Here is a 27,681-nt window from a genome sequence, read left to right on the forward strand (position 1 = left end):
TCTCAGTCTTAAACAGGCAACTTCTACTAATAGATTCTTTTGCAATAGGGAACATCTCCTCCACATCCACTCTGCCTATATAGTGTTGACCTTTCAGATCCAATTTATGGCTATTGCGGAACCACCTCACTAGAACTGAAAGAATGCAGAGAGGGAAGGGGGTGGGGGGCAGAGTTGGGGGAGGGGAGGGCAGAAAAAAAAGAACTGAAAAGAATGCTATGCTAGTTCACGGTTTTCCTTGCTACTTTCTCTTCCAACATTAGATAGAGTATCCATGAAGAAATTTTAATATCAGTGTTAACTTCAGTGAGGAACAGGTGGCATCTTGGGCACCACAATCTACCAACATTACTGACTTCTCACAAGTGCAGTCTGCCAGTGATGGTACCCAGGTGCCCATAGGGGCTCCAATAAATAAGCCAAATCTTTTCAACAGAAAAGGGTTTCCACCCCAATGTGCAGTTGCTGTTGATCATTAAAAGAATTATGGTCAATATACGGTTCTGGGAAGCACATAACTCCTTTATCCCAAGAAACTGTGCTGCCATACATTCTCCAGCATTATCCACAGGGTTAGATCCTGGAGGAAAGGGCTACCTTTTACTTCCCTGATTCATCAGCAGCAGAGTACAAGTGCAATAAGAGACACAAATGTAATCACAGAATCATTGTGGTAATCATCACTAGCCTCAAGGTAAGATTGTTGCCTGCATTAGTCTTAGGGTGTGCGACAGCATACAGCAAGCATAAGCTGATACACCATTGTTCAACACGTACCAGTAATGATCACCAAGCAGTTTCTTGAAAAATGGTTTGTATTATTTGTGAAGTTATATTTTGGTTCTGGCATTTCATTGTGCAATAAAGGAAGAAGTGTTTAAACTGATACTTAGAAGCACACAGTTTTGTAGGTTGCTCTTCAGAATAAACAAGATACCCTTTGCTATGGCTTCTTTTTGTGCTTGAGCAGTCAGCATGGATTTATGAAAAGAAATTCAGACTGGAGAAACCTGCAAAAGGTTTCTGGTAACTATTAGAGTACAAAAGAGGAGGGAGTAAGTGCTTTATTTGGATTTTCAGAAAACCTGTTATGAAGTGCCACTTGAGATACTGGTATTGGTATTGGTTTATTATTGTCACTTGTACTGAGGTATAGTGAAAAACTTGTCTTACCAACTGATCTTACAGGTCAATTCATTACACAGTGCAGTTACTTCAAGTTAGTACAGAGTGCATTGATGCAGTACAGGTAAAAAAAATAACAGTACAGAGTAAAGTGTCACAGCTACAGAGAAAGTGCAGTGCAATAAGGTGCAAGGTCACAACAAGGTAGATCGTGAGGTCATGAGGTCACAGGTCATAGTCCATCTCATTGTATAAGGGAACTGTTCAATAGTCTTATCACAGTGGGATAGAAGCGGTCCTTAAGTCTGGTGGTACATGTCCTCAGGCATCTGTATCTTCTACCTGATGGAAGAGTAGAGAAGAGAGAATGTCACGGGTGGGTGGGGTCTTTGATTATGCTGGCTGTTTCACCAAGACAACGAGAGGTAAAGACAGAGTCCAAGGAGGGGAGTCAGGTTGCAGAACATTTGATTTAGGATAATGAACTTAGTGTGGGATCAAGGACCGATTTAAGGATAGAAAAGGGTAGGAATAAACAGGGCATTCTCAGGTTTGGAGGCTGTGACTAATAAGGCACCACAAGAATTGCTGCTGGGGCCCCAGCTGTTCCTATCTATAGCAATGATTTGGACAAGGAGAATCAATTGAAATATATCCGAGCTTATTATACAAAGCTGGGGTGACAGTGTGCATTGTTAAGGGGATGCTTAGAGAATTCAATGGAACATGGTCAAACCATGTAATGGATAAGGATGTGGCAGATAGGATCTAAAGTGGAACAATGCGACATTATCCACCAGTAGAAGAATAGGAAGCGGAATACTTTTTAAGTGGAGAGAGATTGAAAGATGTTGCAGTTGAGAGGGACCCGAGTGTCCTTGTACACGAGTCACTGAAAATTAATATTAAGATACAGCAAACAGTTAGGAAGCCAAGAAATCTCTTGGCAAAATCCTAGCTAATGGAGTTTCATGTGGGGAAGTGTGAGGTCATGGACTTTGGCAAGAAGAATCAAAAGGTGGGTTATTATCTAAATGGAGTGAAGTTCAGAGGAATCTAGGTGTTATAATGCACGAGTCACAAAAAGCTAGCAGGTAGGTAGTTAAGGTAGCAAACACCATGTTGGTCTTTATTGTGAAGGGTTTGAATAATGGGGACGTTTCATTGCAGATGTATAGTATGTTAGCGAGGCTATTCCAAGAAAAGTTTTGGTCCCCTTACCCAAAAAAAATACAGCAGCATTGGAAGCAGTCCAAAAGGAAATTCACCAGGTTAATTTCTTAGATGAGCAGGTTGTCCTATCAAGACAGGCTAGATGGTCCGGGTCTGTATTCCTTGGAGTTCAGAAGAATGAGGGGTGAGCTTATTCAAGAAGCTTCTAAAGGGGTTTCACAGGGTGGATGTGGAGATGTTTTCACCAGTGGGAAAACCATGAACAAGAGGACATAGTTACAGGAACAAGGGGCAGTCATTTAAAGCTGAGGTCCTCTGGCACTACTCTTATATCCCAAGAGCAATGAAAGACTGTAGTCAGTGCCCCTGCAATTTCCTCCCATACTTTCCTTAGAATCTTGGGATGCATCCCATCTGGCTCTGATGATTTATTTACTCTTAAGTTCAGCCGATACCTTCATGCTATCAGTTTTTAATGCATTTATAGCATTAAGTATCTCTCCCATCACTATTATTTTGGAAGAACCCTCTTTCTTGGACAGAAGCAAAGTACTCATTGCCCTCTGCATTCACGTGAAAGTTCCCATTCTTGTCCTTAGATCCCACACCTCCATGTACTGTGTTACTATTCACATGCATATAGAACATTGTTGCATTTCCCTTTATGTTAGCAGCCATCCTTTTCACATGCGCTCCATTTGCCTCTCACCTTAGGGTTAATATCTTAAGTTTTCATTTCTTCACCAAGTCCTTTGTAATCAGCCTGGTTCTCTCCGGCATTTATAACCCAACAGGATGCAAGCAGATTTTCTTTACTTAATCTTCTGCTGCATCTCCTTCGTCATTTAGGGACCTCTGAATTATTGGCATATTGGCATGGCCATCTCGTTATAACTATACTTCAAAGTAATTTGCTATACAAATTGTGTGTCAACTTGAGGTGATGAAGCATTTTATGAATGCAAGTTTTTCTTAGGTAGCAAGTAAGTGTACAAAACAGTCTAAAACACTTTCGTAACATTAGGTTTGATACTCAAAGTGTTTTTAATACAACCATCAAAAAGGGGCTTAATATACATCAACTCAAATAACTTTAAAGGAGGAAGCAAAATTGAAGCACTTCTTCACACTAAGTCGTATGCAATGTTTTCTCATAGATATTATTCTTATTCAATGACACTTCACCTTGAAAGAAGGCTTTAGATATACTGACATATACTTTGAAACTACCCAGGGAATTGGTTAATCCTTTTAGTTCATGTAGAACTTGAATAGCACAACAATCATGTTTCTTGTAAAACTTGTGTAATTTGATATAAAAACATATCTAGACCAAGTTTTCAAAATCTTTTCAAAATGAGGAGAATGTTATACTCTACCTTAATACCACAGGAATGCATTAGACTTTTGAGTCCCAATTCCAGCCAGCTATTATTCTCCATTCACAAAGCACTTGCTACCACATATCTTATTGAATACCACTTTTCCTATTAATGATGGAATAACCTATGGTCTGATCCTATAGCAAACATTCAGCTGTGAGGAAGCAATCAAAGGCATATTGGCCTGGATTTAAGTACAACAAAATAAAACTTACGACATGCAGTGAGGACCCACATGTCAGCGGTACATTGCATAGAGCTCCTTGTGCTTAAAGAAACTACGCACGTCCTTGTGTTATCTGCCAAGTAAATTTCTTTCTATTTAAACAGGTGAATTTTCAATGAAAGCAGAACATTTTGGAAATATTGTGCAAGTCACACAGCATTTGGGAAGAGAGAAACAATATTGATATTTTAGTCATTGACACATCAATTGAACTAGAAGGTAAGAGATGTAGCAAGTTTTGAGTACGAATACAGAGTCATGGAAAAAGAGTATAGGTTAGAATAACAGACCTCACTAGAGTGAAGACAGAAGAGGTAAGATCACAAAAGGAATAATAAGCATTGCGAAAAGGAATGGGAATAGGCAAGTAAAGAATAAAGGATAGATCTGGATGAGAGTTAATGGAAATGGGGGAATTACCACCAAGCGTTGCTGTCTGAAAAAGAGTGCACTTATAATGCGAAATTGAGTTTGGAAGGCTGTAAGTAGTCTAATCAAAAGATGAGAGCAACACACAAAAAATGCTGGAGGATCTCAGCAGGTCAGGCAGCATCTATGGAGGGAAAGGAACAGTCGAAGTTGCAGGACAAGAACTGAAAGGAGAGCAGAACCCAGAATAAAAGGGTAGCGGGAGGGGGAGGAGCACGAGCTTGTGGGTGATAGAGAAAAAGCACCTCATCAAAAGACAAAGTGCTTCTTCTCGTTAATATGCGATTCATTAGAATGGTGTAGAAGGCAGAGGATAGAAGGGGAGAGGAATAAAAAAAATGACAGGTGACAAGAATCTCAGACTAGAGGAGACATTTCATACTGCAGTTGCTTTACAGTTGTGTTAATTCAACAATGAGTATGATAATCTCATATGTAACCACTGCCATAATTTGATTTGGGCAGCAACTATTGACAATGAAACTGCTATTCTCAACATCTTGTCTAATCCTGGTTTTTGTTTCTTACCCCATTATTCTCCTAATTTGTATTGTACTATCATCCCTTTTATCATTCTTCTGCAGCCCACCTAGTCACAACACTTACATTTCATTCTTTGCTCCCTATCCACCTTTCCTAATCCTGCACTTGCTTAAACTTTCCTGCAGCTCTTTTGCCAATACTGATGAATGGTCATAAACTCAAAATATTCACTCTGTTTATTCCACACACACTTGGTGCTGGCTTGGCAAGTTTTCATTTCAAATTTCCAGCAATATCTTGTTTTTGTAATTTGGTGTATTTTAAATTTCAATACAGCACTAATTATTACAGGTCTGAGATATAATTACACTATAGACAAAACTTACAGAAATTAAAAGGAAGAAACAGATACCCAGGTTGAAATTTCATCCATCCTGGGACAGAGCAAAAGTATGAAATTATTGACTCATAAGAAAATATTAAAAACACTTCTCATTGAAACTTAACTAAAATTAATAGTACCTGTAACTGTTAGCTTGATTCAACTAGTAACAATATCTTAACTGAATCAGGAAAATATAATTTCTAAATTCCACGTAATCTACACAATGTCCAGATACGTACTCAAGGAATGCAGCATTGTCTTTCAGAGAAAATGGCCAGTTGTTCATTGGTTCAGGCATGAAAAAGTAGCCATACATCATTTGAAAGGAAGCAGCAGGTCCTCCCGTGGCCAGGTAAGTATTCCTCCTTTAATTACCACCACTAACAATGGATTAACTGTTAAATCATCCCACTTTCCTATCACTGCAATACTGCTATGCAGAAATTGGCTACTGTGTCTACCAACAATTGTGTTTCAAAATAAGCTGACTCCGCATAATGTTGAGCAGCCCAGGTGTTATATAAATGCAAGTTTTTTTCTTTATTAGTTTTCAAATCTCAAAGTAGTAAAATGGGGTTTGCTGATGGTGGGAATTACTTTTTAAAGAAAAACAACTGTCCTTTTCAATGGACAGTCACTGTTAACAAATAACCTAACACAAATAACTTATTTTTGAAACTACAATAACGTTGAGATTTGTTGTAGTATTCATCATCAGAACTATTAAAAACTACAACATTTCTAACTCCATATGGTTGCCAGCTACTGTGACGCTATTTAAATTCACTGCTGTTGGCCACAATACATCAATAGGCATCAGCAGTTTTGGCACTTGTCATCACCTCTGTCATATACAAAAAAATCTTACTACACACAAGCCTTCCACATTTGAATGCAACACCTAATGAAAATCAATAATCGATTTACGTGCTAGAAAGAAATACATGTTGGCATTGATTTTTGTAACTTAAAGATCTATTAAGATCCATAGCTTGTCATCAAAGAAAACATTTATTTTCTAGCATCCTGGGTCTGTTGAGGTCAGTGAAGCCCTGACTAGTTTTTCACTTTATGTTACCTTTTGAAATGATCATGATAAAATTCTGATTTGCAGGTCACCATCTCATTGTTTTCTGCACTGACACCTTCACGACTACGAACTCCACCAAAAACGTACAGCTCCAAGCCAACACCACATGCTACTGCACCAAACCTACAAAGAAACATCAAATTACAAACAATTTCAATGTACTTAGGCAACATATAAAATATAATTATATACAACTAATTTTACATATAGGCAGAGATGCAATTTGGGAGAATAAAAGAGCACCCAATGTGATTCACCATCACTGCAAGATCAACTATAAACAGGGAACCTCAAATCTGAGTTTTTGATTTCCCCATGTTCTTATACTTGGTTGCTTATTTTAAAAAAGTGCAAATGAAATATTAATATACATTGAGGATTCAATTACATATTCAGCTCTTAAACAGCAATCTGAATTATTCAACTTTAATAATTACACAGTTTTAAATGACCAGATGGTTCACAATGACAAAAACACAAAATTAAAGGATTTATTTCAGTGACAAAAATCAAGATGTATACTATCTTAGAACTGATGGGCTAAACGACTTCACTTGGACCATGCAATTTAATACTTCCCCAAAGCTATGTAATCAACGTTTTAGCTGCAAAACAGAAACAAACGTCACAACATAATTTTTAAAAATTGCTGAAAATCCCTTAATAATTTGTGTGAATTTCACAATGTTATTCCAGTAAAGCATCAGCTGTGTGACTGGAGCTAAAAAGGCCAATATAGAAACTGAGGTTCTTCTGTCTCAACTGCTGTAACATACTCAATGAGTTAACGTTAAGGGAAGTACAGGAAATAATATGATTGGACAGTCAATATAAATCTATGAAAAATAATATTTCATTTTTGTAGTTTTGGAGTATGTACCTAATAGTGTAAATGTGGGGAACTAGCAGATATTGTGTATTTGGATATTCATTAAGTTGCACATTTGTATCTTTGATAAAATTCCACACAGGAGGCTGCCAACAAGGTTGGAGCACATGAAATTGGAGGCAATATACCACGATTATGAGTTGGTTAACAGACAGTAAACTAAGTAGGAATAAACCAGGTCCTTTTCAGGTTTGCTGGACGTGACCAGTGGCTGATTAAAAGGAATTGTTAGCCCCACTATTTACAAACAATATTAACAATTTGACAGAGCGATTTGAATGTAACATTTCCGAGTTTGCTGATGACACAAAACTTAATGAGAATGAGTAGTGACCAAGATTGAGAGGTTTCAGTGGGATGCAGACCAGCTGAATGAGTGGTCAACAACATGGCAGATGGAGCACAATCTGGAAAAATGTGATATTATCTACTTCAGTAGAAAAAAAATACAGAAACGCTGAGGACTTCTTAAAAAAAATAATGGCGAGAGATTGCTGATGTTCAAAAGGACCTGGGAGTCCTTGTACGGAAGTTAATGAAAGCTAAAATGCAGTTGCAGCAGGCAATTTAAGAAAGCAAATAGTACGTTACTCTTCATTGCAAGAAGATTTGAGTACAAAAGTAAAGATGTATTATTATAATTATATAAACCCCAGTGAGACCATAACTGGATTGTGCACAATTTTGGTGACCTTACCTAAAAAAAAAGATACACATCCTACAGAGGGAGTTTCACTAAACTGGTCCCTGGGATGGCACATCTGTGTTATGAGGAGGGATTCGAGGATAGAGGCTTAGTCTACTCAAGGTTCAGAAGAATGAGTGGCATTCTCATTAAACCATACCAGATTTCTAGAGGGCTCAGTAGAGTAGCTGGAAAGAGGAACTGAGGAGTCCAGAACTAGTGGCCACAGTCTCAAAGGGATAGGCTATTTAGGACTGAAACAAGGAGAAGTTTCTTCACAGAGGGTGGTGAACTTTTGGAATTCTCTATCCTGGGGTGCAGTGAAGGCACCATCATTCATTGAATTCAAAATAGATTAATAAGATTTCCAGATATCAGAGAAGAAGTCAAGAATTAGAGAGAGGTGTTTTATCAACTATGATCTTACTGAATGGCAGAGCAAGATCAAGGGAATAAATGGCCTATTCCTATTTGTGTTTCTTATGTGGTTGTAAGACAGATGAAATACTATGTTTAAAAAATGTTTTAAAATATGTTACAAAGACTGCATTACATCTGTGTTGTATTAGTACTTCAAAAGGTATCTACTTAAAAGGCCTCTTAAAATTTCTGACTTAAATGGTGCTCACTTCATCATAATGGAAACTGTTTCCAAAAGAGGATTTACTGAGATATTCACTTCAACAAATTAGAATTCCCATATATTCATCATAATCTCTCAAGTCATATAATTCAGTTATTTTGTGATATTAAATTTAGTAAATCTTCTCAGCTAGTTTCCTTCAATTATGTTTTAACAACTGGTTAAATAGGTATTTATCATTTGAAAAATAATCAAAGAAAACAGCAGGATGTTTAACTGTTACGCAGAGCACTTTAGATCTTTAAAAATAGGGCGGTAATGGGGAAACTCCCTTTTTACACAGTGGTTATTGTGTCAGCATGAAGTTTTCAGGAAGACTTGGTTCCTTGCAATTCCAGGTGCAGCCTTCTCCAAAAAAACATCTCCACAAGCAGTGCCAAAGTATACCCAAGGGATACAGTACAGATGTTGGAACTAAATGCCGTCTAACTTTCTATAATACAATCATTTCTTTATTTAACATTTCTAACTTCAACATTTGCAAACAAAAAAGTAACTATATCATGTCATTGCTCTATTTTTATTTATTAATGTTTCCAAGTCAGTTCTTCAGTGACTCTTACAGTGTGCTCATTTGCTTGATATCATATTCAGGAGATTCAGTTTCCTTAGAGGTTGGCCAAGATAACTAGTGAAAACAGTAGTGTTGTTTTCCATCATGAAAACAAATAAATCAAAATCATTTATGTAGATATCCAAGTCCCTGCACCGTAACTAACTTACAGAAATCGCTAATTATACACTAACCTCTTTTCTTTCAATGGGCAAATAGCCGTCCATTGCTGGGTCTTAGGATCGTAGGACTCAACAGACTCAAACAATTTTCCATATGAGCCACCACCCATCGCATAAATCTTTTTCTTCATAGCTGCATAGCAGCCAATCTGTTGAAAACAAATGTGGAAAATTCAACCATTCCAGTATCCATCATAATTTAAAAACAATGTCAGCCATTTCTTCAGTGAAATTCATGAACAGCTCCAGAATACTGAAATATTAAAGCTGAAGAACTGCCTGTATTTCTGCAATGTGGACAATGTTAATTACATTGTATATCTGAATCATATGCAGAAATTATTTTTAATTCACTTTCATTATTTTTCTAGCCTGGTTGTCAGAACATGCAAAATAGTTTTTGCAGGGGTGCAGTTCCATGGACATTATAACTACCTGATAATTTAACCACATGTGAACCTGGACAATAACTGCTGCCAAGTGAATCAATGATCAAGATGCAACATCAGACATGGACCTAGTGGCCTTCCGACTGACATCAGCCTAAGTGAAAAGTAATGAGAACCTTGTCTATTTTCCTCTACCAATCAGTCCACCGCTCATGGGGGCAAGGAAGACGTGCTTCACTCCATCTGTGGGTTCTGAAATGGCTGAGTTCTAGCTTAGAAACGTAGACTCTGTCACAATTGTGTGATTGATGGGGTGAATGGATGGGTAGTATGGGATGTTGTGCACTCCTTCCACCGATTTTCTTTTGTTGGTGTTCCACATTCTCTCAATGAAAACAGTCAATGTTCTCAATGTATTTGCAGATTTTTCTTCATTTTGATATCAGTTAGAGGTTCCCATAAGTCAGTGAGGATATTATATTTTTCAAGTAGGCTTGGAGAATATCGTTGAAGCATTTCCTCTGTCCCTCTGGTAAAGAGTGGGGACTACATTTTGCAGCAGGAATAAGATCAGGTGGAGGATCTTTGTTTTATGAACATATAGTGCAAGGCATGTTGTCATTGACTTATTCACAAAATGTCTTGTGTACACTTCTGTGAAAGAGTCAATGACAATTTATAGCTTGTCCCCTTGAGCATGCACACATACAAGCAAAGCATGCATTCTTCAGCTCAATGACAGCGGTTCAAGTGACCTTGGTTATACACTGCATTTGTCCTGGGGATTAGCTCCAATCCTATTGGATGGTCGTTGGAGGCAAGATGCACATTTGTGGCAAAAAAAATTTTAAGATGACATGACATTGATGCTGCCTTGGTTGACTATAGTCTGTAGTGGGATTGAGTTTGTAATGTGACATAGTTATATGTCACTTTTATTTTAACAGAGAAAGCAGTAATCTTGGCAGAAATAGTTAACAAAGTTTATCATTTCCACTCCACAATGCCGATAACTCTACTGGTTGAAATTCAGAAGTAAGATAACAATGAAATTAAGCAAATGTGAAAAACATGAATAAATACTGAACTTTAATAATAAACATTGAAATACATATGGGTTTTAAAAATATATGGTTATCTTTGCACTAACACCCCTGCAATGAAAAGAACACCAAAGCAGAAGAGAACAACTATACATAAAAGACAATATACCCCAAGGAGAGTATACATCAAAAGTTTTTCCCATCTAGGTAGTAGTCATGTAAAAAACAATGTGAGGAAATAATATTTTGGTGTCAAAATCTTGGTCACTCATTCAGAAGGACTCAATGGTCATAAAACACCAGGTATAGTTGCATTGAAAAAAAATTGGAAAATAATGCCTTGCTGTATTTTATGAGGGACACATATTGTTCATTGCTGATATATACACAAGCTGAGCTCTGGGAACCAATATGGGTTGCTCTTTATTGTTAGAATGTTTATGAATGTTTATGATGAATGTTTTGTTTTTAAATAAAGTTTGTTATTAAACATCATCTTCTCATCAGTTTTGATAAAAAGGTCAGCAACCATGCAATATTAACTGTTTCTCTTTCCACTGATGCTGTCGGATCTGCTGGGCGTTTCCAGTATTAACCTCATTACAGCCATGGTCCTAATGTGGACCAAAGAGCTGAACTCCAGAAGTAAAGTGGGAGTAACTACGCTTGACATCAAGGCAGTATTTGAGTATGAAATCAAGGAGCCCTGGCTAAATTGGAATCAATGGGAATCAGGTGGAACACCCTCCACTGGTTGGAATTAGTATTGGTTTATTATTGTCACTTGTACCGAGGTACAGTGAAAAGCTTGTCTTACAAACCGATCGTACAGGTCAATTCATTACACAGTGCAGTTACATTGAATTAGTACAAAGTGCATTGATGTAGTACAGGTAAAAACAATAACAGTACAGAGTAAAGTGTCACAGCTATAGAGAAAGTGCAGTGCACTAAGGTGCAAGGTCATAGTCCATCTCATTGTATAAAGGAGCCATTCAATTGTCTTATCACAGTGGGGTAGAAGCTGTCCTTAAGTCTGGTGGTACGTGCCCTCAGGCTCCTGTATCTTCTACCTGATGGAAGAGGAGAGAAGAGAGAATGTCCCGGGTGGGTGGGGTCTTTGATTATGCTGGCTGCTTCACCAAGACAACAAGAGGTAAGGACAGAGTCCAAGGAAGGGAGGCTGGTGTCTGTGATGCGCTGGGCTGTGTCCACAACTCCCTGCAGTTTCTTGCGGTCCTGGGCAGAGCAGTTGCCGTACCAAGCCGTGATACATCCAGATAGGATGCTTTCTATGGTGCATCGCTAAAAGATGGTGAGAGTCAAAGGGGACAAACCAAATTTCTTTAGCCTCCTGAGGAAGTAGAGGCACTGGTGAGCTTTCTTGGCCATGGCATCTACATGATTTGACCAGGACAGGCTGTTGATGATGTTCACTCCCAGGAACTTGAAGCTCTCAACCCCAGCACCATTGATGTAGACAGGTGCATGTACACCGCCCCCTTTCCTGAAGTCAATGACCAGCTCTTTTGTTTTGTTGACATTGAGGGAAAGGTTGTTGACATGACACCATTCCACTAAGCTCTCTCTCTCCTTCCTGTACTCCAACTCATTGCTGTTTGAGATACGGCCTACAATGGTGGTATCATCTGCAAACTTGTAGATGGAGTTAGAGCAGAATCTGGCCACACTGTCATGAGTGTATAGGGAGTAGAGTAGAGGGCTGAGGCACTGCAGCCTTGTGGGGCACCAGTGTTGAGAATAATCGTGCCGGAGGTATTGCTGCCTATCCTCACTGATTGCGGTCTGTTTGTTAAAAAGTCAAGGATCTAGTTACAGAGGGAGCTGTTGAGTCCTAGGTCTTGGAGTTTGGTGACAAGCTTGCTTGAGATTATTGTATTGAAGGCAGAGCTCTAGTCAATAAACAATAGTCTAACACAGGTGTCTTTACTGTCCAGATGCTCCAGAACTGAGTTTAGGGCCAGGGAGATGGCATCCGCTGTAGACCTGTTTTGGCGATAGGTGAATTGCAATGGGTCCAGGTTGTCTGGTAGGCTGGAGTTGATGTGAGCCATGACCAACCTCTCAAAGCACTTCATGATGGTGGATGTCAGAGCCACTGGTCGGTAGTCATTCAGGCATGTTACCTTGCTTTTCTTTGGTACGGGGACGATAGTGGTCTTCTTAAAACAGGAGGAAACCTGAGACTGAAGCGAGGAGAGGTTGAATAAGTCTGCAAATACTTCTGCCAGCTGATCAGCACAAGGTCTGAGCACCTGGCCTGGGACACCATCTGGGCCAGGTGCTTTCCTCGTGTTCACTCTCTGGAAGACTGATCTTACGTCCTCCACTGTGATCACAGGTTCAGCTGCGTTGGTGGCTGTCAGGGTGGATGGTGACAATCCACTTCCCTTTTGTTCAAAACGCGCATAGATAAAACCTAGCACAAAGGAAGATGGTTGTGATGGTTGGAGGTCAATCAATTTAGCCATAGGACATCTCTGCAGGAGTTCCTCTAGGTAAATGTCCTAGGGCCAACCATCTTTAGCTGCTTCATCCATGACTTTCCTTCAATCATAAGGTCAGAAGTAGGGACATTTGTTGATGATTACACAATGTTCAGCACCGTTCATGATTCCTCAGAAAAAGAAGCAGTCCACATCCAAATGCAGCAAGACCTGGATAACATCCAGGCCTGAGCAGATAGAAGACAAGTAACATTCACATCACACAAGTACCAAGCATTGATGTCCAACAAGAGAAAATCAAGCCATCAGCCCCTGACATTCAATGGAATTACCATCACTGAATCCTTCATTATCAATATCCTGGGGATTATTGTGGGCTAGAAACTGAACTGGAGTGGCACATACATAATGTGGCCACAAGAGCAGGTCAGAGGCTAGAAATCCTACAGCAAGTAACTTACCCCTAACTCTGAAAGCCTGTCCACCATCTACAAGGCTCAAGTCAGGAGTGTGATGAAATATTCTCCAGTTGCTTGGATGAGTACAGCTTCAACAACAATAGTCAAGAAGCTCGACACCACGCAGGACATAGCAGTCCACTTGAAGCCCACATCCCTTACATGAATTTTAAAAAAATGTTTCTCTCTATGGATGCTGCCTGACCTGCTGAGTGTTTCCAGTGTTTTCTGTTTCAGCTTCTGCAGTATTTTGTGGTGTCTCTAGCTTTACAAATCTATTTAGTGAGCAAAGGATTCTCAAGATCACAATTATTGTGATGCATTATGAGGGCCATTCCGTATTTACCACTTTAAGCAATCATCATTAACTGCAGGCTGGGTATACTGCTAGTACTCTAGAATGTGATGCAGTGGTAGCAGATATGTTATACTGCTAGCACTGCAATGTGCTTTGGTTAGACACTACTGATGTTGTTGCATAGAACCACAAAACTAAATACATTTTAACCAGTGCTGCAAAGTCAAGGTCTTACAAGAGTTGGTTACCCTATTTATATTTTTACGTAATTAGCAGTGACCAAATAAAAAACCCGTTTTTTGAGGCAGAGAAATAGCATCAGATATTGTCCAATGAAGTAATTAACAGTCAGCAATTACTTGCCCCAGAACCTTAAGAGTTGTACAACACAGAAACAGGCCCTTCCACCAACTGGGTTCATGCCAACAACTGTGAACCCATTTACACTAATCCTGGACTAACCCCATTTTATTCTCTCAATATCCCCACCAACTCCCCCCAGATTCTACCACTGACCTACACAAGATGAGCTATTTATTGTGGTGAGATAATAATGCTCTCAACACGGAAAAATTCAAAACGTTAAGAGTTGTACAGCACAGCCTCTCACCTTTCGCACCATAGTCATATTAGGTTGCTTTGTCCAAGTTTTAGTGTGAATGTCATAGGCCTCCATAGATAACAGCTCCTTTTCACCATCTTCACCTCCCAGAACATAAAGAACGCCATCTATTGCCACAATTCCAAAGTTGTGTCTCGCCTGAAAACAAAAGTATTTATGTTTGAAATCAAACAATCAATTTGCGTGTACGATTTACTGAACTGCAAGAGAAATAGAAATGTTCTTTTCTATGAAAATGATAATTTCTTAGCTGATCTTGGGATGTTTTAAAAAAAAAGCTATGTTCACTTCAGAACAAGATGTCAATAAAAATGCACACATTGTAAAATGTTTTAAGCCCAGTGTGCTGATATGCAAAGAATATTGCAGGTTTGTCCAATGCCCTCATCACTACAAATGTCCAGTGAGTGACAACACAGCAGAATTCTGTGGAAAGGGTTAGTAAATATATTGCCCTGAATGTTGGCTGTCTGAATTCTTTAAACGCAAGTTCAGAAGGAGCAGTCCTGATTTTTCCAGCACTGACATTCACCTAATCATTATTTTTTCAAGAAAAAGACTTAGCTTGTAGGCTGTGGCCAAACACAGTTCTTTTAAGGAATGCCTGTTTCATTGCATTTAAATCTGACTTTCCTGACAGCCAATTAACCAATCTTGCAGTGGACCTTCAAAGGGTCAACAAGCAAATGCTAAGGGCCAAATGCTCTTTTTGGTCCCTATCAATGTGGCAGACAATTTCTTACAAGTGCTTCATGTCCACTACATTAGGAGCCAATAAATGTTGTTATTATGGCTAATTATTTAGGGCACTGTCTCTCTCCATTGCTGGTGTGCCAATCGCAAGAGACAATAAAATAAAGCTGCACATTAAATGAAGGCCCACAGCTTTAAAATGGGTTGGTTGGTATAGTCACTGCTACTTTCATGACAACTGGTATCACAGTAGTACAGTATTCAAGAAAAATGAAACCCAACTCAATGCAGCAACCTGCCCTATCATAATTCAACTTTCTTTCACAGGTATCGGCAAGGGATGAGGGAACATTTTGTTCCAAAAACCTTAACTCAAGTCCATTTCACTCCTTTTCTTCTGTTAACGTGCCTGGAGTAGCAACAATTCTACATGCTACCTTAGGTGATATCTGTAGACATAGTCATCTTCTTTATGTATGCAGGCAGCACTCAGTTCTATGCTCCCACTACCTGTGCCAACCTACTTTCTAACCACTGTCAGCTTGTTTGTCTGATTGCCAATCTGGATGTGTCTGTGTTTGGAAAACTTGACACAGACTTCACCCCCTTTTCACAAACTCTACAATCTTGGCACAGACTTCAATCCTTGCTCTGGATGAGTAAGATGGATCAGTGTTGCATTCAAACCCACATTCTATCAACTATAAAGATTCCCAATATCTTTACAATATGCCAGCCTCTGCCCAATCTAAATCCATCTGCTGTTGAAGCTTCCATTCATACCTTTTACCATATTCAACAATTGCCAGTTCCAGAACAAAGGAATACGACATGGCTGGCAAAGATGTTTTGTTGCAGAGAAATTCAAAAAGGTCAAGGAAGGCTAATGCACTCGGTCACAGTTACAAAATTATGAGTTACTTTAATTAGTGGTATTTTGGTAATACATGGAAGAGGGAAACCTGCTGTCTAAAAACAGTTACTGTTAATCCAAAGACGACAAACACCAAGTATGACAAAAGTTAATTGCAAGTCCCTCTTACAAGCCATTTTGGAAAACTTGTACAACTCAATATTAATGACTTTAAATTTCATTTAGAAAAATGGCACGTAAAAAACATTGAATTTTATTCAGTAAATCATGGATCAGGATACTGTTGAGTAATGTTTTGAATGCAGACACTTACCTCATTCATTGGGGGAATGGGACTCCAGCAGTTAGTATCAGAATCATATTTCTCTCCTGAACTTAAAGTCACTTTATCTGAATCCTGGCCACCCAGTACAAAAAGGAACCCTTCTACAGGAGAGGAAGAAAAACATTTTAATTCATAATTTTAACCACTATTTTCATGAAATTGCCATCCTCATATAAACTCCTGGCATGAGTGGGGATTGAAGTGTGCACTTGATTCAACCTCAGGTATCCACAGAATGCTACCAGCAACACAAGGCTGGAATTTGGAGGTTTCTGTCAGCAGTTCAACACAGAATTATTGGCATTTCTCACCGGAAGTACTGGAAAGCTTCAACACTCCTTTGTGAACACAGAAGTCCCAAACTTATTGGCCATGCTCTGCTGGCAAATTTCCAGTGGCAGAGCAGCAGCTTTCTCAGATTTCACCAGTATTTACACAGAGGAATCTGCTCTCAGATCCTGTGCAGATTAGACCTGCTGCACAAGTAGCGAATCCATTCAATCAGCGGGGCCATGCAGAGGAAAGGGAAAAATAGCACAAGTATGATGTTTTCTTCAATTATTTGTGACTTGTTTAATGTTTATAACTTGTTTGCAAGTGTTGCAGTTGTTTTTTTTAAGTTTAAGAATTTTTAATGTTAATCCATGAAAAAAAATGGGCATTTGAAGCCTTTTCCACTGCTCAGCTCTGGGACAGTTAAGAGCATCAAGGACAACCTTCTGGCTCCAGAGAAGATATGTTTGGAGAACAGGAACATGGATGGCAAGTGTGAGCAGCAAACCTCACTAAAGAAAATCTAGTCCACATTTCTGTCAACATGTTAGAAAGATGTATTTGAAAGCCAAGACATTTGATACAATTCAGATCTAAAAAGGAGTTAGAGAATTGTTAGAGGTTTCTTTAATATATCATTTATTTTATCTGCATTACCCAATTTAAAAGGATCAAAACCCCACAAACAGGAAATTATTGAAACTGGTCAAAACTAATCTCATAGAAGTATAACCATGCTATGATTTAATGGGGAAAACATAGTTTGATTGTTGGCAAGACTGCAATAGTAGTTTTAACAGTATGCATTAATGTGCAAGCAACCTGCTGCCTGTGGAACAACTGTTTTCAAGGCTATTAACAATTTAACCATGGTTTCAAGGCAAATTTAATGAGTGCTCCAAATAAATAATAGAAACTCTACACAATTGTAATGTGCTAAATAGTAATTTTCAGAAATTGACGATTTACTTTGGTTGAGGGAAAGTAGTGTGACAACATCATACAAGAGCATACAAATATATAGAGTTATCTACTCGACTATTGAAATGATGCAAGCCCCCACATCCAATACCAAAGTCAATCCATCAGTAGCCCCAGATTTCTCATTGCTTAGTTATATGCTTACTTAATTCACTTTAGTGTTAATCCAGAAAAAAATTCAAAGAACTTCAGGGATTTTATGCATTTACTTCACCTTTACAGAAACTGTCAGGAAGTGTGCGTAAAAATAATTAAGAGAGAGTCAGAATTAATGTGCAGAGGCATCGCACGGTGCTATACTGGACTACCTCTAACAGTAAACTCCAAATGTGTAATCTTACCTGCTGACAAAACTCCATGGTTAATGCGTGGAATACTCATTGGAGCCAATTCTATCCAAAGTTGTCTGTTACGGTCATATAAAGGGCACATGCACCGCATCACAGCTGTAGGCTTTCGTGTACTGAAGGATCATAAAATACAGATCAATTTGCACAAACATTTATGATCAGAAATATACTTCGTGCTTTTAAAATAAAAGGAGTTGTCGGGACATCATGCCTAAAAGAAGCAGTGGTTGAAGTAGAATGCATGTTTAGTGAGGAAGTGGCTATACCTGGAAAAAAAAGGCTATGAAGTAAACACTAGGACTAAACTACATTAACTCTGAAAGAGCAGCTATAGAACCCTCTCAGAGAGGTCTCTTATGTGTTTATAAATCCTTTGATTCTCTATTATAATGCATTTTCCTTTGCTGAACATTTCAAAAATTCTACTTATTAGTAATTCATTATTCATTAAAAAAATTCTTGAATCAATTTTCATCCCCATTTCTCCTTTTGACTTCACTTTATGTAACACATCACTACTGAAAAGGTGAATGGGTGACTTTCATCATCTGCTTTTGTTTTATAGAAGGCTGCATCAGTCTGTGTTGAGCTAATTTTCTCTATCAATGATGTCCTGTAAACTGATCAGCCGGTATTTTGCAGTGATGTTTATGCCTTACCACATGCACTCCACTTCAAGACCTTGTGCCACTCATACCCTAACTCACCAGAATTTATCAAATTTATAACAACTGCATTAAAACAAATACAATCCTTTGTCAATACCACAAACTAGACAACGGTGAGGCAGTGTTGGGAATAAACCGGTTTTAGAAATAAAAAAGGTTCATCTTTACCATAAAAGAGAAGGTAATTTAAGTCCAATTGGCAAGACTCACCTTCTTTCCTCTCCACCCACTGTTACTATGCATTCTGAATACCCTCGAGGCTTGAAGGTAGCCAGCTGAGCCTCTCCTTCTCTCTGGCTGAGTGGAATGTTTGTACACTCTTTGACAATTTCTCGCACCACAGGTTCATTCAACATTTGTTCCCTCAGATAACCAGGATCCAGGCCATTTACCCACACCACAGACATCACGTCTTTCATGTGAACCTAAAGTGATTAAATATTTAATGATACAAATATGCAATGTCCTATACCCACAATTTTCTAATTTCTTATAATCATTGCTCAACCATCCCCAACTTCCAACTAAAATGTTCATCCAGTAAATTGAAAACTTGTCAATTAACCTCAAACCCTGATTCCAGCAGCTGAAGCCAATAGAGCAAATCTTCCTGGACAGCAGTTGCAAAAGCATTCACCCGTTCCAATGGAAGTTCCAGGCTCTCATAAACTGGCTATAATTCAGGGACTTAAGTGACAGATGGCATGAAATCCAGAGGCAGGATCTGGTTTTGTTGCATTTCCTGATGTTAGACTCATCAATTTCAATAAAGAACCATAGAACCATACAGCAGGAAACAGGCCTTTCGGCCCACCATGTTGTGCCGTCCATCAAACCACCCTCACACTATCTAACCCTTTCCTTCCACATATCCCTCTATCTCACATTCCTCCATATGCCTATCCAACAAACTCTTGAACCTGTCCAATGTATCTGCCTCCACCACCACCCCAGGCAGTGCATTCCATGCACCAACCACTCTCTGGGTGAAAAACTTCCCCGACATCTCCCCCAAACCTCCCGCCCATAACCTTAAAGCCATGCCCTCTCGTCTTGAGCATTGGTGCCCTGGGAAGGAGGCGCTGGCTGTCTACTCTATCTACTCCTCTCAATATTTTATATACCTCTATCATGTCTCCTCTCATCCTCCTCCTTTCCAGTGAATAAAACCCTAGCACCTTAAGCCTTTCCTCATATTCCATACGCTCTAATCCAGGCAGCATCCTGGTAAATCTCCTCTGCACCCTCTCCAATGCCTCCACATCCTTCCTATAATGCGGTGACCAGAACTGAACACAGTGCTCTAAGTGTGGTCTAACCAGAGTTTTGTAAAGCTGCATCTCAAAGATTCTCAGCCTCCCAATTAAGAGACATAGGGGAAAGCAACTTTAAAATTATGCTGTTTCACTTTTCTTTTTAAGTATTTTGTATTGTTAATTAGCTCTTATTTTTACATTCTTATTTAAATCAGAAACACTCAAAAATCGTCAAATTCTTTACAGTATGGTCATCTGGCAAAGCTCCACTTTGGCTTTGTCTCCTATCAAAGCCTGTCAGAACAGGCTGGGAGCGAGGCCTCAGCAGTAAACCATAATTATCACTGAGACCTCCCAGCCCAACCCTTGGATGAAGATTGGCCCTCTGCCTAAAATTGGATGTGGACCAAGTACAGGCAGCAACCTCAAAACATTTCCAGATTGGTATGTACGTATCACTTTATAGGAGGCAGAGCATTTCAAAAGAGCTTGGAAAACGGGGAGCTCAGGGGCAGGGTGTGAAACATCATATTACATCTTCAATTTAATTTATTGCTGCAACCTATAGCCACTGCAAGGTTTCTGTCTGACCAATATTCAGTACACATTCACTTCCCCAGGACCATAAAGTTTATATGCAGATTGAAAGATAAATGGCTTAGGGACCCCATCACAATATTAACTTGAAAAGTTATCTGGAACTCGGAGGGAAAAGTCTGAGTACCAACTGAAACAACTTTCAGGTTCCATTAATGGTCCATAGCAATCAAACATATTCAGCCAAAAGTTGGCTCCAGATTGTACAGAACTAGAGACTTTATTTTGAAAGCCTTGGTCATTGTTAACTCGTATCGTGTCATTATAACCTTGTCAGTACAAATGCAACTCTAATTCCAGTATATTTAGTTATCAATGTAAATAAAACTATTAGAGAAACAAAGGACTGCAGATGCTGGAATCTTGATGGAAAACACTATGATGCTGGAGGAACTCAGCAGGCCAGGCAGCATCCGTGGAGAAAAGCAGGTGGTCAACATTTTGGGTCAGGATACTTCTTCAGGAAGGGCCCTGACCCCAAAATGTTGACCACCTGCTATTCTCCACAGATTCTGCCTGCCCTGCCAAGTTCCTCCAGCATCATAGTATTTAAATAAAACTACTAATTCTTCAGCAGTCCTTGGGGTCAAGGATGAGTTGCTTTCACTCCAGTTTTATGGGTTTGGAGAGGGGTGATGAAACCAATGCCAGAAACAATCTCTCCCACAGACAGGCAAGGAGGTGGCTGACCAGGAGGTGGGTAGTTTGTGAAGTGATGCACTTCTTCTGCCACTTATGCAGAGCTTCTGTGTTCTCCTGATGCATGGACTACTGTTAATCCATGCAATCTCCAATGCCCTTTCTCCATTTTGAGCAAATTGGGTTACAGTTCAGAATCATCTAGATACTTTGCTTCATTATGGAAATGAAATTCCCAGTGATTTTTTTTGAAAGATGCTCATCAATAAAATCTTACAACCACAGGTTTTTTTAAATATATAAAGTGCATAAATGAGTGGTTCTCAGTTTAAAAATAAAATGAATAAAATTAAAATTCCAACAAATCAACTCAATTCAGAAGGTTAGAATGTGATTATGGGCTTTGTCAGAGGGGGTTAAATTAAGGCATCAGTCTCTTGATGAATTCAAATGAGCATCTGCATCCCCTATTAAAATTACTGCTTGAGAATCACTTCCAGATCTGTAATCCCAACTCTACATTTGTCTATATTCACTTTTTATTTTGCCTATTCAAATGCAACTCAAACCAATTTCCTTTCAACACCCTTGTATGTCATGATAAAGTGTTATGTTGAACAAATAGTAAAATAAAATCATTTACAAAACTGCTGGTTCGCTCATGGGTAAAAAGTAAAAAGAGCTTTTCTATACCTTTCGAACCACAGGATCCTGGCAAATCCATTTCACCACAGCATCAAAGATGTACCTTTCATTCCCCACATTTAACTTTTCCAAAGAGATTACTTCCTTCAGTTTTTCATGGCTAAGTTCCAGGAACTCCTCAGTGTGGGAGACATCACGGAAATGCGTTTCCAGGTACTCTGTCGCTATGTAGTACACATGTTGTAAAGAATAGTGCAAGGCAAAGTCACGTATGCCAATACAGTTTTCATGAGCAATACAGCCTTCCAAAAATTCACAACACAGTGCTTTTAAATCAGTGAGGAGAAGGAGGTCAGCAGCTTGCACAATATCCTGAATTGTGTCTTCACTTAGCTTAATCTGAAAGAAAAAAAGTGACTAGGTTTCAGAGGGACATCAGATCAAAATAAATGTTTAAAATTTAATTTTACTTCTCTAGAATACATTTCTGGAAATTATGATTTGCTGGCTACACCAGCCAAAATTCCCAAAAGCAAATCAATTTTCACAGGCTCCTATAATGCCAAGATTCCACAACTCCCCTCACCAACAGGTACTTCTGCCATAACACATTTCCATAACACAAACTGGATATAACATGATTGATGAATTAGAGAACACCATTTGTATTACATGGGTCAAATTAGTTATAACAAGATTTTGATGGGGAACTTGAGAACCACTTAAGAATTATGTTGGAAATAGACAAGCAGAAAAAAAAAGCCGTCTTGGAAAAAATTCTTGGGGGAAAGAAACATTTTACATGTGACCTCCCCATAGTAATCAGGCACCATTGTCTCTCAAGAACACAGGCTGCTAGTTTCACCACGAGAGGCCAGTGGAAATTGATAAGCAATTGCTTCAGGAGGGCAGGCACAGTAGTGTAGCAGTTTGCATAACGCTGTTACAGCGCCAGCAACATGGGTTCAATTCCAACCGCTGTCTGTAAAGAGTTTGTACATTCTCCCCATGACTGCGTGAGTTTCCTCGCACATTCCAAAGACGTACAGGTTAGGAAGTTGTGGGCATGCTATGTTGGCACTGGAAGCATGGCGACACTTGCGGGCTGCCCCAGAACACTCTCCGCAAAAGATGCATTTCACTGTATGTTTCAATGTACATGTGACTAATAAAGATATCTTATTATAATCTTCTATTGGTACTTGTGCAATGATTCTCTATTATGCAATGTAACAAAGCTTTTAGTATTTTAGCTTGCAGTAACAAAATAAGTGTATAGCTATTAAAAACACCTTTATTTTTGAAAATCCCGTGGGGAAAATAACATTGCGAGTCTAAAATTCTCCAGCCCAAATGCCCTTTTTCCCATTGACACAATTGTTATTAATAACACTATTTTCTACAATGAGAGGTTTTTTGGGAACACAACTATCTCTATAGCAAAACTACCTGTATTTAAAGTTAATCTCACAAAAAAAACTTGCATTTATTTAGAACCTTCAACATGCAGAAACATTCTTTAACAATATAAACTCTGACAACAAGTCACAGGAGATAGCCTCAGTCAAGGAGCTAGATTTTAATGAGTGTCTTACAGCAAGAGAGAGAGTGAAGAGTGGTGACAATTAGGGTAGAATTCAGGAGCTCAGGACCATTAGAAGCACATCCATTAACAGTAGAACAATTAAATTTGGGGGTATGCAAGATACCATAACTAGATAATTACAGATCTCAAAAGCATGTACAGATAGTGAAGGTTAACAGACACAGGGAACAAAGCCATGGAAGTATTTTTAAAGAAGGCAGAAATTTTAAAAATCAAGTTGCTGGACTAAGAACTAGTGACAGCCAGCACAGGGGTGGTGGATCAAGGATTTGGTGCAAGATATGGCAGCAGAATTTTGAACAAGACCTAAGTTAAGGCAACTGGCAAGGAAAGCATTAGAAAAATCAAAATAAAACAAAATGCAGACACTGGAAATCTGAAATAAAAACAGAAAATGCTGGAAATACTCAACAGGTCAGGCAACAAAGTTTATGTTTCAGGTCAAAGAGCCACCACCAGAACTGGGAATGAGTTCTGACAAAGCGTCTTCAACATATCCATCAAGACTGTTAACTCTATCCTGATGAGCATTTCCAGAATTTTCTCTTTTTAATATTAGAATAATCTCTGAAGGTATGGAAAGAATTCAAGCTGCAGATGTGACAGGAGCAGAGACGAGCCATATTACGTAGGTGGAAACAAGTAATCTTGCTGAATATGTGGTCAGAAGTTCAGCCCTGACTAAAAATTACAATATTTTAAATTAGCTTTTCTAAATATAAAAAAAAATTCTAACTTTACCCAGTTCAATTGCAATTTCTTTATACAAGCACTCATTATGCACTATTCCAGTTTCTTGCAGAAACAGGTACAAGATTCCTACCAGAAGTAAGAATGTATTTTCAATCTCCTTTTCCCAATGTATAGTTGTATCATTGGTTGTACAAATATTATGCACCATTAGGACCCTTTGTCTTACCCAAATGCTAGTATTAAATTTATCTTTTCTTTCTTTTTTAAAAACACATGTTACAAAATACTTTGCTCTACGATTTCACTCCAAACCAACCAGCGACCAATTCATATGTCTGAACTAATATTAAATAGTTAACAGTGTAAGAAAATAGCATTGTAGAATAAAACCAAGACAGAAGAGACTACAGACGTTGTAATCTGGAGCAAAAACAAACAGCTGGAGGAACTCAGCGGGTCAGGTAGCATCAGATGGAATGTCAAGACACAAAACATCGACTATACCTCTGTCTCCACAGATGCTGCTCGACCCATTGAGCTCCTCCAACAGAATAAATCCTTGCTGGCCCAGTAGTGTAGCGGTTAGTGTAACGCTTTACAGCACCAGCGACCCGGGTTCAATTCCAGCCACTGTCTGTAAGGAGTTTGTACATTCTCCCAGTGTCTGCATGGGTTTCCTCCGGGTGCTCCGGTTTCCTCCCACATTCCAAAGACGTACAGGTTAGGAAGTTGTGGGCATGCTATGTTGGAGCCGGAAGTGTGGCGACACTTGCGGGCTGCCCCCAGAACACTACGCAAAAAGATGTATTTCACTATGTGTTTCGATGTACTTGTGACTAATAAAGATATCTTATCTTTTATCTAATCTTCACTAACTGTGAAATGCAATGCAACCTTAAAATGTTATTAATTCTAAAAATACATTTGTGCATAAATGATGAACTGTTGAACTCTTCATTTTGAAATCAAACCAGCGAGGCCTTCTTTAAAGGGGTGACGGAATAATGAGACGAGATCACCACCCATTTATAAACAAAGGGAGGAAAAAATAAGAGTCCATTCAAGGCTCCTTAGAAATGAAATCATTCTGCATTAGTAACATCTTCACTTTACTAAAGCAAACATTTGACCATAATAAAGAGGCTACACAAAATAAACAGTCAATAATAAAAACAGGGCAAGGTACTGTACCTGTCCACTAAACATATAATCCAATAATTCCCGCATGACAGCAACGGAAATCCCATCCAAGACAATTTTATACACTGAACCATCATCATTCGGAGATGTATAATTCAATTTGGTCCTGAAATATAAACATCAGATTACAATAAAAACCTAAAACAATAACACGTTGCAGGAGAGTAAATATGCATTGGCCATCAGTGAAATTGAAGTATGTTTGAAACTAAAAATTAAAGTACTGTTATTAAGATTGCTCTGCTTTATTATGATGATTTCCTTTTTGGTTCATTTTGGTGCAGCAATTTTACTGAGAAGTGTCCAACATTAAGAAAGACCATGGCATGAAATACTGTTCAATGACAATGGAAAACATACATTCCAATGCATAAAACGCAACATCAATGCCACACAGAAATCAAGACAAAGATTTGAAAAACCTGTGATGCTGGAGGAACTCAGCAGGCCAGGCAGCATCCGTGGAGAAAAGCAGGTGGTCAACATTTTGGGTCAGGACCCTTCTTCAGGAGTGATATGACCACCTTGTGCCCATCCTGCCTCCCCTCTTTTGTCCACCTATCACTGCTCCGCTTTTTCCTCCTATGTATTGGGCTTCCCCTTTTCCCATCTTCAGTCCTGAAGAAGGGTCCTGACCTGAAACGTTGACCACCTGCTTTTCTCCACGGATGCTGCCTGGCCTGCTGAGTTCCTCCAGCATCATCATGTTTTTCATCTGGATTCCAGCATCTGTAGTCTTTTGTTTCTCAAGACAAAGATTTTCTAGCCAATCTAAAGATGAATAATTCTCAAATTTCAATTTCTTTCTTTATTAACCACGTTGTCAAAGTTGTCCAAAACAGTTGGCATGAAATATATGTTATTAGCACTGTACAAAGTTGATATCCAGAGCTGTGAAGACAATAATAAATTTGGTTGTATTATTTATAACCTCAAAATCATTTCTCAAACAAGATACACAGTAATGCATAAAGGAAAACATCATGTTAGAGACCAAAATTGCACTTCTATTGTGTCATTTTATCTGATCTAGTTCTAAATCATTAATGGCATTCACAAAAAATTGTATTAAAATACATCATTGCTGGTAAGTGCGAGAAATAATCAATTTATCTGTGCAAAAGATGATACTTTATCTTTTCCTTTATTAGGAAAATTATGCTCGTTATGCTAGTTACCAGAATATCATTATCTGGTCCAGATTTCTTCCTATACGTACTTACACTTCAGTACTATATGTTCCAGCTTCTAATATAATTAATTTCAGATGTTCATCTGTAAGCTCTTAATTGAATTTGAAAGGTTAAGCCTAGGTGTCAATTGGTATGTTGATGATAAATTAATACTCTTGAATGCTGATGGAAGCAAATCTCTTCTCTGCAAGAATCATAAAATCAAATGAAGACTATGATCTAGTGCTGTTTTCAGAAGAAAACTAGCAAAGAACAGTGGAATAAATAACTTGCTTGATCTCCTGGCCAGGGCATGCTCTTTGAGACCCATGAAACAAAGAAAGTTGCTTTTACTCTTATAAGAAAAATCAAGCAGCAAGATCATTTGTAAAGTTAATTAATTGAAGCATTCAATTACATTCCCAAACAGACAATGATTGAGAGACAATATACCAGATTCTAACACTGATAGTGCGTTAAAAATGCTCATCTGCATTTGATCTTTTCAATTCTGCTTGAACATCATTCCTGTCAGCTGATCACAGGTCCTACTTGATCAGATTACTTTAAATATTCATTCAGAACAGAGTGACCTCGGACTTGAAACATTGAGATTTGTGAGATTGTCCCTGTACTCTCATTGAGTCCTCCACATGAATACAACTCACCTTCCAGTTTTGTAGATTGATTAACATTTTACCAAGAAGATGGTGGAGGGCAAAGAGTAGAACAAAGGGATTCTCTTTCATATGATGAAATAATTTTGACATTAAGAGGTAGTTAAGCTCCTTTGTCTTTCCACCTTTCCACCCACTGCCCTCCTCCACCTTCCCTGCTACTTATACTAACCTGGTTCCATCTTTCTTAGTTCTGATAAAGACTGTTGGACCTGAAACTTTAGCTGTTTCTCTTTTCATAGATGCTGCTTGACCTGCTGAGTTTTTCCAGCATTATCTGGTTTTGTTTAAAATTCTGGCATCTATAGTTTTTTTTTGATTGCCATAAATCTTATTATGGTCATCCCAAGTGTGAACTTCCCTGATCATTCCATCTACAACTCCTCAAATTCCAGACCTATCACCTATGTTACTAATCAGAGTGAAGCCAAGTATGACTGTCACAGATGTGCTTTAGCAAGTCACATGGTCATACAAGCCAATGAACGAAGAGGAACACCCATCTCAAA

The 27,681-nt window shown here is 38.7% G+C and overlaps 1 protein-coding gene across 3 annotated transcripts in view; it reads right to left on the minus strand.

Moving 5' to 3' along the window:
- gan (gigaxonin) overlaps positions 1-27,681 on the minus strand; it is a 63,482-nt gene that overhangs the window by 33,322 nt on the left and 2,479 nt on the right. For 2 of the 3 annotated variants that reach the window (XM_052027955.1, XM_052027954.1), the window contains exons 2-9: positions 25,315-25,429; positions 21,873-22,223; positions 18,898-19,112; positions 18,011-18,132; positions 16,404-16,516; positions 14,512-14,661; positions 9,258-9,394; positions 6,282-6,416 (exon numbers count right to left, since the gene is read on the minus strand). In XM_052027955.1, coding sequence (XP_051883915.1) covers positions 6,282-6,416; positions 9,258-9,394; positions 14,512-14,661; positions 16,404-16,516; positions 18,011-18,132; positions 18,898-19,112; positions 21,873-22,223; positions 25,315-25,429 — 1,338 coding nt within the window. Of the gene's footprint in view, positions 1-1,347; positions 1,468-6,281; positions 6,417-9,257; positions 9,395-14,511; positions 14,662-16,403; positions 16,517-18,010; positions 18,133-18,897; positions 19,113-21,872; positions 22,224-25,314; positions 25,430-27,681 lie in introns of those variants that run through there. The other variant, XM_052027956.1, reaches the window with a different exon arrangement.

This window comes from Pristis pectinata, chromosome 13 (genome assembly GCF_009764475.1).
Source record: "Pristis pectinata isolate sPriPec2 chromosome 13, sPriPec2.1.pri, whole genome shotgun sequence".
NCBI lineage: Eukaryota > Metazoa > Chordata > Chondrichthyes > Rhinopristiformes > Pristidae > Pristis > Pristis pectinata.